The sequence below is a fragment of the Halichoeres trimaculatus genome, unplaced genomic scaffold, assembly GCF_033239565.1.
Source record: "Halichoeres trimaculatus isolate MK-OKI-2021-1 unplaced genomic scaffold, fHalTri1.1 fHalTri1_scaffold_3, whole genome shotgun sequence".
Taxonomy (NCBI): Eukaryota; Metazoa; Chordata; class Actinopteri; order Labriformes; family Labridae; genus Halichoeres; species Halichoeres trimaculatus.
In genome coordinates, this window is record NW_027437181.1 from 32,932,125 (window position 1) to 32,944,278 (window position 12,154).

At 40.3% G+C, this 12,154-nt stretch overlaps 1 protein-coding gene across 4 annotated transcripts in view; it reads right to left on the reverse strand.

The window, feature by feature from the left end:
* Nucleotides 1–12,154, reverse strand: part of ntrk3b (neurotrophic tyrosine kinase, receptor, type 3b) — a 352,741-nt gene that overhangs the window by 289,662 nt on the left and 50,925 nt on the right. For 2 of the 4 annotated variants that reach the window (XM_074666173.1, XM_074666171.1), the window contains exon 1: nucleotides 10,006–10,653. The exons of 1 other annotated variant lie outside the window; for it this stretch is intronic. In XM_074666173.1, coding sequence (XP_074522274.1) covers nucleotides 10,006–10,247 — 242 coding nt within the window. In that variant the 5' untranslated portion in view covers nucleotides 10,248–10,653. Of the gene's footprint in view, nucleotides 1–10,005; nucleotides 10,655–12,154 lie in introns of those variants that run through there. One more of the 4 variants, XM_074666172.1, reaches the window with a different exon arrangement.

Below are 12,154 nucleotides of genomic sequence, written 5' to 3' on the forward strand. Positions count from 1 at the left end.
ATAGCACATTTCCCCCCTCGTGGGTATCTCTCTCATCATTTATTTCTCTTTTAATGCTCACATAATTTCAAAGCCTTTATTCAGCAGCATACTGAAGCAATGAATTGATAGTTTCGCCCCTTAATTATGGCCCTAAGGCTAAGCTATAAGCATATTTTATGGCACTTTTTTTTTTTTTTTGCAAATTGGATTAAAGGAGGAGTGTGGGAGAATTTCCGTCTGCTGAAAAATTATGTATTGTGTTCTCAAGGTTTTTTTTTTTTTTTTTTTTTTTTCCATTAGAGTGTACTGTAAAATAAGAATTGACATCACCACTTTAAAATGAGCAACTACAACGTAAAAGGGAGCACACCTTGTCAATGAAGTTCGGGACTCTGCTGTTTTTTACCGGTATAGTGGGATGTCATGTTGTCAGTTGTTTTTTGTCCATCACTCTGATTTATCGTTACCTACATGCAAAACTGAAATCAGTTTTCTCCTTTTTCCTCTCTGCTAGTTCTGTTTGTTCCCAGGTGGGCGGAGTTGAGCAGCACCTGGTCAGTCTCCCAGGTGTAATCTCTTTCTCTCTGTTTGCTTTGACCATCTTTGCAGTTTTTTTCTCACACCCTCAACATGCTCCACACATCTCCCTGACATCCAACAACGGACGCTTTGATTCATTAACACACACTTAATCCTTTTTGCACAATTTCAGTTTTTGTGTCTTTCATGTTTTTCCTTCCCCACATAGGGTTTGGACTCTCTTGACAAACAATAGTTACAACCTGTGCTAGTTTAGAAAGGGCTGGGCTAAGCCACTCACCTATTTCACTCTTATTATCTTCTGAAAAAAAAGACCTACTGGTAGGATCTAGCCTGGAACCCACAAAATAACATGGAGACCGGTGACACTCTGCCATGGGATTTCACACATTTCCAAAAAACAGACCAAACAATTTTTTTTAAAAAAGCCCTTGGATACTCAACTTAGCGTTGTTGCTCTCCTAATTAAATCATTTGTGTCATCATTATTCTTCCTAAATCACCTTTGGAGTCTTTTTCAAGTGTAGAGTATGTTCTATTTGGTGATTCTACATACTCTGAACGATCAATCTTTTAAGTTCATAGGAGTTTAAAATCTGACAAACAAATCGTCAGTGTGGCCAGTTTTATCAGTTACATGTTTTAACAAAGGTAAAAACTTTTAGACCTGGAAAGAACCATTCAGGCTTTTATTAGCTCAAGATTCGATCACTGCAATGCGTTGTATATTGGTGTCTCTTAGTCATCACTTAGACGTCTTCAGCTGGTTCAAAATGCTGCTGCATGCTTTTTAAGGAATACTCGCAATTTCCATCTGTCTACACCTGTTTTGTTTGCCCTTCACTGGCTCCCTGTTTGTTTTAGAATTGATTGAAAAATTCAGCTTATTTGTTTTTAAAGCCCTTAATGGCTTTGCCCCTCCCTGTCTGACAGATTTAATATGTGTTCAAAACCCACTAGGTCAGGGGTGGCCAACCTGTGGCTCGTGAGCCGCATGTGGCACTTTGCCATTCGGTGTGCAGCTCTTCGATCCACTCATAAAACTGATATATTGTTGCAAACGTTGGGATCAGTACTGATCAATACTTGGGTGATGACATTGATACTTAAGTTCCAGTTTCTCTTCTCTATATGTTCTCCTCTTAGTTGTTCATGTGCTCACAGATAGATAGATAGATAGATAGATAGATAGATAGATAGATAGATAGATAGATAGATAGATAGATAGATAGATAGATAGATAGATAGATAGATGGACCTTTGTCTCTTCTGCAGTAAAAACAGAAATTTGTCTATGACATGGCTCCAAGTACAAATTTTAAACACACTTACAACCATAATAAATCTCGCTTTGAAAATTGGAAATGTATTGATTTTCATTTTATGTAAATTCATTTACATAAAATCATGTTTTTTGTGGCTCTTTGTAGTACCACAGTAATTTTTGTGGCTTTTGGTCCCTGACTCGTTGGCCACCCCTGCACTAGGGCCTCACGGTTCTCAAACCAGCTCTGGAATAAGCTACCCCCTGAATTACGCACCACCACTGACTTTGGGCTTTTTAAATCCAGCTTAAAACCTATTTATTCAGACTGGCTTTTAACGCACAGTAAAGGGATATTCTTGTAATGGGATTGAATGATAATGAGATATTCTTGCCATTTTAATCGTATTATACTGTTATTGTACTGAATTTGAATTGTTGTGTTCTGATGTTGTTGATTTTAATGGAAAGAACTTAGGTCATCTTGTGTTTTAAAGGGCTCTACAAATTCAAGTTAATTGAAGTTGAGTGATAGTTTTATACAAAGTTGAACCTGCATTTTTTGTTAATAGTCTTACAACAATGAATGAACACTGCATCCTCCCTCTTGGAACCACTGCTCTTAATGACATTTTAGACATATATGTTTGAGCTGTGTGTTTCATCATCAGTCGGTGCTGATAAGAAGCTCAACACAGTCTAGTTCTGCTTGGAGTCTCTGCCTGTTAGAAGGATGTTTTCTACCACAGCTGCTTGATAAAAACTGCTGAGACCTCTGCTCATCATGGAATAATTTTGGGAAGTTCTTTTGTATGAAAGTATAATAAGAAGCCCAGGTCCAGAGCTGCTCTTTTTGTAACATGTCTTGAGATTGTATTTTTTTGTGTGTGTGAATAAGTTGTCCAGAGAAAAACTGTCTGATTGATTTATGGAGCGTGTAACACAGAAAACAACGCAGAAATGCTTTTATCCCTGTTGGACAAGCACGCTTTCATGTCACAGAGCATCATGTTGAAAATGTGTAAAACTGAAACATAAGAAAGCTCCTTTTCCAAAAGAATAAACCATTTCTGCTCCTCAAGTCATTTTTCAGTAAAATCTTTGCAAAGTCTTTGGTGAAAAGTTCCAGGGAAATGATTTACAGCAATATCTACAATCTATATTCAGTCATTCTTGAAATCTTCCACTGGTTTAGTCTCTAACAGAAAGTAGGGTAAGATAAAGTGAAAATGGAGCAGCAATTTGGGAGATATAAGTTCAATGGTGACTAAAATGTAGGAGATGTTGACCTCCACGGCTTCATTTTCATCCATTCGTCTTTTCAATTTGTCTCTTGAAGGTCCCAGAACTTTGTGGAGATGAAGTGACATATACCTAAAGTGCTCCTATAAATACACAATGCTAATGCACAAAGGTTCCTTTGCAGTGTGAGGTCAACATGTGCTCAAGCTCTCCAGCAAAGACTCTCTGTTGAACAGGAGCTACTCCACTCCTGACAGTTCCACTGAAATTCTATAAAAGTCTACTTATCAATTCCCATTCAGAAGCCTTATGCAACAATTACAGAGCAGATCTTTGGATGTGAAGTTGCTATTGGCCGCAGTCACACACTTATGTGGGCCGCACTGGAGGTTTAAGAGGGAGAGAAAACGCTGCGTTTATATAATGCAGTAATGCTCTCTGTCTGAACCGGGGGACACTCTCAGCCCACACCAGTCACCTATAAGCAGACCTTGGAAACGTTTGTGTATGAAACGGGTTTGTTTGGCAGCAGCTTGCTGGCAGATTTCATATTAAATGTGTAGCTGAAGGTGTGCACGGATCGATTGTTTCCAGCAGAGCTTAGCTGTTTTGAAATTTAAAAAGGAAGAGAGAAAGTGAGAAAAAACTTCTTCCAGCAAGTTTAAAGAGAGCAGGGTATCTGGCATGGAGCCGGGGTTTCTCGGCCCTTTGTTGGATACGATGGCTATTGAATTAAACAGGCAGTAAAGCAGAGCACGGATGCTTCGACAGCTGTTTTATACTTTATCCTGTAAGATCACAGCACATCACATGATCCTATTTTACAACATTACGACCAAAATGACCCTTTTTTTCTCACAGGAAGGTCAGGGATCAGGGTCATTCACAGCCTTTAGTTCAGCTTCACTTGATAACACCTGATTAATTCCACAACATGAGTTCAATCACCTGAAAATGTCACCTCCTGCACACAGAAGATTAATCAGGATACAGCCAATATTATGATGCATTTTAAAGGATAGCTTACATCCCTGGAAATGTGAAGAGACAGACTTTTATAAGATTTTAGAGATATTAAACGATAAATTTCAAGCTGCATTTGGCAAAGCAGATAAACAGTAAACCGCTTAAGAGTGTGGAAGTCTCAGTTTGTTTGCAGATAAACAGATGGCAATTTTACAAGTCTAATAAATCTCTGTGATTGAAAAGAGAGTTGACATTGAAGAGGCCAAAACTATGATCGTTTTCGAAGAGGATTCTCATTTAAAAGGCAAATAGAGGACTTCTGATTTCAACGTTCAACTTTAGCGAGAGCAGTGCATACTAATGACTGTAATAGTCAAATCAATTACTGTCAAAATAAGACATACTCTGGATGACAGAGGAAATCAAAGGGAGCTGGGACTCTGTGTCGGCTGGGTGGATGAATTTGGATGTAAAAGGGTGAAAAATGTGAAGATTCTGGATGTGTTTGGGCCTTATGACTAAATCATGGATGGTTTATTGAAAGTCTCCTGCCATTGGAAAATGTGAACATAACTTCTGTTGAAGTTTCTGCGAGTTCACTTCAAATCTGGCTCATAAATTTATGAAATTAAAAGGAGACGTCTACTTATGGAAGAAAATATACCGGGGATCAACTTTTCATGGATTCTGAATTTTAAATGAGGATGTTATCACCAATAAACTATAGATTTTGTATAAGATATTAACATGCCCTATTCTCCGATGTAATACGAGTGTTAAATAATTGATTCTGATTGGTCAAACCCTATAACAACAGTGATTCATTCTACACAGTAAAAGAGATGCCAGGAATAACTTAAACTTGCGTTATATCAAATAAATCCACAGAGGAGTCCAGTTCATCCCACCTCTGCCTGTTGACACTGTGGCAAAACCATTAGTGTTGTCTCAGGCTGGTCTCAGAGTGGGTAAAAAAATGATGGTTAGTGGTTAGCATAGATGTGACTGGAGCCTGGTGAACCACTGGACACCAAATATCTGTGACAGGGAAGCAACATTGTTTCCAGGGTCAACAACTAAACTGGTTATTTTCTTAAGGATGCTGCGAGGGGGATCTGTTTAGTTATAGTGTGTATTTGTGTCCGTGGGGAAAATGTAATCTTGTCTTTTTTTTTTCCTGGTAAAATAAAGGTTCATAACTTAGACTGCATGGCCTCTTTTTAGCCCAGAGTCTCATGTATTCACTCTTAAAAAGAAGTGTGTTTAAACTGGAAATACTTGGAAATCGGCTCTTGTTTTTAAAACAAATTTTCTTCGTTCAAGCCAACTTTTTACTGGATAAAATGCACCAAAGTAGGGTATTTATCTGTACAGTTATGGAGGGATACAGTTTGAAACATGACAACAAGCAAACAACTTTGTACCATAGTCTAGTAGCTTCATATAATTTGTACTATTGGCTCTAAGACATGTCCGTTATGTGAAACATTCGAGAATCCCGGTAAGCTATGTCCTGCCAGTCATCTACCAAGCAGAGCAAACATAACCTCACTCTTCATTTTATTGATAGACTCTCAAGTTTGAACAGACCACTGCAGAATAACTGCTGACTGTGGGTTGGAATAGAAATGGTCACGAACAGTTTAGCCCTTTTAGCCTTTAGCTCAGGCTGTATCACTCTCCTGTTTAGCTGTCTTCTGTTCTTCTGTCCGTTTTCTGTCTGTTAGGCTCCTGTGTCCACCATCACTACAAAATGAGTCATAGAAATCATTTTCAGCAGAGATATCTGCGACCTTACTACTAAACTTCATCAGCTGGCGTGGTGTCGTCGTAAAGACTTGGATGTAAGACTTGGACGGTAAGTAAGGATCAGCAATATATCTAGCAGGGAGACTTTTTCAAGATCACCAGAAAAGTCCTCACAGCCCTTTTAAACAACAGAATGGAATGTGTGGCACTGTCACTTAAGGCTCTCATTTGTGTTTCAAGGTGTTTCAACTGCAAAGTGAAAAACAAAGTGAAGAGGAAGAGCTGAACAAGGACAGAAGTGTCAATATAAAGGCCTTTAACCTTAACCCTTAATACCTTTAGTTTAAATATCTAATGTCAAGTATCAAATTAGCATGAATGTCCTCATGCAAGAAGAAAGAAAGGAACCTGTTGTTGTGGAAGCTTAAGAGCGACTTTGCTGAGTTTCTTCAACTTCAATAAAGCATTTTGAAATCAATGTACTCATCTATATGTTTTTTTTCTTTGCATTGGATTCCTGCTTACCCTGTCAAGTTTTATGTCTGTATTACCACCCACTCACTTTTTGCTCCATAAGGTTGTTATTGACATACACAGCAAACTTTTCCTGAATCAATAATGAGACTAAAACCTGACCTGTGTTATGCTTCATTCTTTAAAGTGATGGAAAATTTCAAGTACTTAAGAAAGTCAACCTATGTAATGGAAATTCCTTGTAAGCATGATATTATCTGTAAAATGTTTTAAATGTCCTCAGGGACTTGAATGCTTTCAGCATTTTTCTCTGTCGCTCCATGAAGATAACAATTCAGGGCTGTAGTGACTCTTTACAGATCCCATCTAATATATGCTAATAATATGTTTGTGACTACAGAAAGTCCCCACAGGGATATTATTAAAAGCGATGATTTTTATCCCCATTTATCTGTCCTTTTACTGCAGAAAAGCATGGATGCAGATCAAGTTGTCTCCTTATAAGAAGCAGAAATGTCTCCTATACAGTGAAAATGCTTTATCAGCGATGAGTAAGTACGCCTGTCAGTACACTGGACAGTTACCATATTTTATAATATGTTAATAGATTATAAAATAAAGGATCCGCCACAGGTTTAGAGTGACAAAGAGGAACAGTTTACAGGTAAATTACTGCGTGATGATGAGCAAAATGGTGTGATAGCAAGAGTGTTGAGCTGTTTGTTAGTGTTCAAAGCTAGCCAAATGACAGCGATGCTTCAATCACACATTTCCTGACTGTACATCAAAAAAAAACATAACAATTTGAAGTGAAACTCCAAAATAAAGCCGGTTTGATCTGCACTGTTGATAACACTAGCCTAGCATCTTTTAATGTCCTTTGAATGAACAGAGACAGGTCATACAACAACAATGGCAGCAGTTCAGTACACAAATGTTGGTGCAAAAGTTATAATCTGTATCTCTTCAATGCATTGCTGCTGAGAGGTTACTCTGCATTGGACAAAACCAAGGTCTAGGTATCAGTCAAAGATGGTCTTTTACTAAAGCATCAAAGATGTATCTTCTACTCTTTGACTTAGCTACGTCTCCTAAATTGGTTTCCACACTTGGAGATGCTTGGTGTGTGGGCGTGGGATGGATGCACTCAGGAACAGAAGAGATGAGGAGAGAAACAGAGGTGCTTTGGATCTAAATATATATCGGAGACGTTTTAGTAGTTGACACCACAGAGCTGCCTGCACAGATTGGACTGACACTTTAGCCTCGCCTTACAAGCTACCCTCTCAGAGGTACTAAAAAAGAAACAGGAAAACAAAATGAGGCCAAACGTCATCAGCAGAGGTGGAACGGCTGATTGGATTCTGCAAAGAAACAAGCACCTGCAGTCAGAGCCGCACTTACACAAACCTGTCACATGCTACAGCTGCTCTCAGAGAGCCGCCTTTTCTTCAAGTATCACAGCAAGGCCTTATCTCATCCACTTCAAACACTGATGCCTCTTGTGATGAATCTCTAATGTGAGAGAACTGGAAAACTATTATCTGGACTTGGCAGATTTCTTTGGCTGGCCAATCGCACTGCGGTTCCTGCAGGGAGCCCTCGCTCTAGTTTTCAGGCTCCGTAAATTGTCCCCACGTCTCCCTGTTTCCGCTGCGATGAGCCAAATCCGGCTCTTGTTAGCAAAAATTACTCATCAAACACCTTGCTGTGAGAAAGGGCAGAATTTGTACAGTATGCATTCTCCATCATTGATGCTTTAACTGTACTACTGCTCATTAGTCCTCAGGAGCAATAGAAGAAATTAACACTAAGCAAAACCATCAAATAGTTTTGGACTTAGCACAAAATATTTGTAGACATGCTACAAGTAGCAGTGTTCTATTTTTCCATGCCAAACAAGTAACTCAATGCCATATTTATACTTCTAAATCCTGTTATTGTCATGTGAATAAAAAAAAAAAAACTTGTGTGGTCTTATGTGATTTTACATAAAATATATAAATAATGACTCATATCTGTGTGTTTTCAATGCATGAATTCCTCCTTCGGATGTGACATTGGGAGGCGTTGTCTGATAGGCTGTCTTTGAGCTGCTGGTGGTGCCGGGTGGAGGTTGCTGTCCATGCTGAGCAGCAAGAAAACAAGCGAGGGCCTGCTGCTGGCGAGGGGCCATGAAATGCACAATTACTCCTGGCTCAATCGCATTAAGCCTTCTCAAAGGCAAAAAGGCAATCGATGTGTGACTTATAGCTTATTATAAAGTGAATTTTGGCATTTTGGAATTAAAAGCCACAAGATGGGTTTTTCTACTGTTGATTTCAGGGGATACATGAATAGATAAATGACATGAACGTAAATAAACAGGGCTTTGAGAAAGGATATCCTCATTGCAGGGTCAATCTGAGGTCAGACTAATCCCTATGAGTGTATTGTGACCTTTGACCCTTCATTTCCTTTGCTTTTAGGGTCTCCAAGCCTCACCACGGGCCTTATTCTGGGCCTGGTTTGACTAAAAACCCTCTCTGATAAAACAGTCACGTAAATGGCTCCAGTGTTGTAACACAGAGCTCTTCATTCCCTCTGTATAAAGGGGGTACCAGGCTACCCTCTAGTGGCCCGGCTGAGCGATGAACCGTGTCACAGAATAAGTTGTTGTCTCCCTCACACGGATAAAAGGGTAAACCGGATACCCCCCTCCCAAAAAAAAACTGACTACAGGGGAGAAAAGTCCTGTGCGGCGTGAAACGACGCGGAGGGAAGCCGTGCGGGGAATTCCAGCGCGTAAAGTGAACCAAGGATGTTTATACTCTATATGCAAATCAGCCTCATCGACACCAGAGGTCTTATTTTAAGGCCCGGGCTCTGCTTTTTTTTTCTCCTGACTTTTCAAGAAAGAAAGCTTTGATGTTGGCAGGAAGGATCGATGCCAGAGAACGGGGGGAGGAGGAGGAGGGAGACGGGGAGGATGCAGAATAAAAATGTACTTCTCCTCTGTGGTGTGAGGGGTGGGTGGTTGGGTCTACCGTCATCATGCGTTCAAAGCAAACCCTTCATGAATTCTCTGACACCACGTCCATCTCTTTTTGCTGAAGAAAAAAAAAAAGCCACAAGTGACGTTTTCACCACCCTCCCCTCATCCCCTGGCTCTGTCTCTCATGCGCTCGAGACCCCCGCCATCATGTGGACATAATAAAGTTTGTCGGGTCGCATCACGCTCTCAGAGGATGCGGGGCTGAAATGTAACTGGTTGACCTTACTGCACCGCTTATTTCTGTTTCATTTAGCACAATCTGTCGGAGCAGTTGCTGAACACGCGCGCGGACGGGAGGCGAGTGAATGGCTGATCTGCGCCTCTCCGCAACATCACCCTTCTGTCGGTTTTGGCCGCGCGCAGGCCTGCGGAGCCGCTGCGGAGGAGCAACTTTATGAGGACACACACACGCAAACACACTGCAAATTAATCTCACTGGTCCTATATAAAGACGCCAGATTAAGTAGCCTAGTTTGTTGCCACGTCTGAAGGTTGCAGCGGATTTTTTTTCCTCCTGTCGCTCTGCAAAGGAGACACGAGACAGAAAACGCGCATTTTGCACCCACCATTATCAAAGATGGTGTTATAAAAACCCACTGACAGAAGTGCATAAAGTCTAAAATTAAGAAATAATCCTCCAACAATTCAGATCAGCGCACACAAAAGCAACAGACACCCCAAAAAGCGCAGGCGCCCCAAGGAGGACGAGATTAATTAATGATTACCAAATAAAGCAGAATCCGCATTTACTTACATGGAGCTGATGTTTTTGAATAACTCTGCTATGTCAACGCTGGTCCCATTGCTCCCAGTGTCTTGCAGCGCCAGTAAAGGGAAAAACCTGCCGTTGTCGGACTTATTGCAATAGATCTCTGTTTGAGAGCAGCTGCAGGTCGGCGGGCAGTCCAGCATGGAGCTCAGATAGTCCTGGAAAACACTCATCAGAAACAAAACCCTCCACCAGCAAATCCGGATCGAATGAAACCATAGATCCATGTCTCCGGGTGGATACGGTGGGAAAAGAGGTCCCGGTGATGTCCTCTGGGTTAGAACAGAACAGGAGAGAGGAGAGGAGGAAGAGGAAGGAAGGAAGGAGGAGGATGGTGGTGCGTCTGTACAGAGGATGCTCTATGTGAGCGGTTCTGCCGGGGATGGATGCTGTAGTGTCCTTGCGCGTCAGCGATTGGGTGAAAGGAGAGAGGGGGTGAAAAAAAAGAAAGGAAAGACGAAACAAAAAAACGGAAATCAAAAATAAGAAAGCGAAATGATGAGAGGCTCCGCTCGTCTTTTCAGCTTAAGATACATGGTGTTTCGCCTGAATACCGCGATGCTGCTGCTTGTGCTGCTGCTGCTGATGTCGTCTCTCTCTCCGAGCAGGACCAGGACGACTGGCTGGAGAGCTCACAGACACTAAATGAGAAGTTGAAGCATCAAGTCCCTCCTACCGGCTACAGTCAGACTGACACCTGCACAAACTGCAGGCGATCAACTGTGATTAGATTTCATATGAGGAAGAATAGGATCAGCAACACCATCAAAATACAGAGAACAACGTCAGGATATGAGAGGGTCTTTACCCTGCTACATGATAAAATAAAGCTATATGCATTTAATTTGGAAATATTTAAACAGGAAATCATTTTACAAAATGACTTAGACCACAGTTAACACAGAATGCACTCATTCAGTCCCACTTAAGTTTTTCAGTATGAACTTGTATTAAATAAGTGCCACTCTAATTAAAATAAATACCTATTTTAAAGACTGATGCTGACAGTATGAGACCCCAAGTCAAAAAGTAAATACTCCAAACACTGAAGTCCTTCTAAAAGAATGAAATGGACATGTATTTTTTTCCGGATGATCCAGCTTTGTCATCTACACAAAGAAGAAACATCCCAGTGCAGTGAGGAATTTGGAAGTTATGTCAAGAAGAATTCTGGGAAATCAGCAGAGGACACAATTTGAACATATATTCAAGACTAGAAATGCTCAGTGGAGATTGGGAACTCTGCCGTGGTGATGTGTACTGATACACAAAATATTTTTTTTTGAAAATTAATTTTGTATCCATTTTGTTGTTGTTTTATTATGCTAACATTTTCATTCCACTACTTTTCAATATAATTTCTGTTTCTTTGAAAAGTTTAGAAAAAATAATTAACTTTTTCATTGGGTGATTTTTTAAACTTTTTTTTTTTTGTCTCTAAATCTGATAATAACAGCCACCTTTTAAATAAAAAAAATAAAAAATAAAATCTTGATGATTTGCAGAAATTAATGATATGGTAATTTGTGTCACTAGCTGGTTCATAGAGGTTGGTTGTGGCTCTTTGAACTGGTTGTTGGACCCAGCAACTTCCAGTCAAAAAATATGACACAATACTGAAGCGCTACAATCTGCTGTTCGTTTGAGTGTCTACCTGAGAATGGCCCACAAAGTACTGGAAACCACAAACATGCCAAACTCCCAAAAAATTAAAGAGGGGGAAAAATCACAGCAGAAGTAGAAATGTTTACAGTCTGGTAAAAAAAAAAAAGACTCTTGCCCGAGTAGCTAGCTTCACCATTGGCATATTCTTTATTTATTTATTTATTTTGTTTTTTAACTCAGCAGTTAAGGAGATTGTAAGACCATGAGTTCACCCAATCACAAGCACGGCTGACCTGACGGACAGGTGGGCACCCTGTAGATGTAAGTAAGGATGCTTGAGGCCCTGTTTCCAATACAGCTACTGCCAACAAACTGCACCAAAACTCTGTTCCAGACACAGACGATAACATCACACAGACTACGTCCAACCATTATACAGTCGATGGGAGGACCAAGAAGAAGGTGTAACAGTGGAAGAGGAACATACAATGAACAGCTAGCTAGTCTTTGTCACAGTGGGTGTATTTGC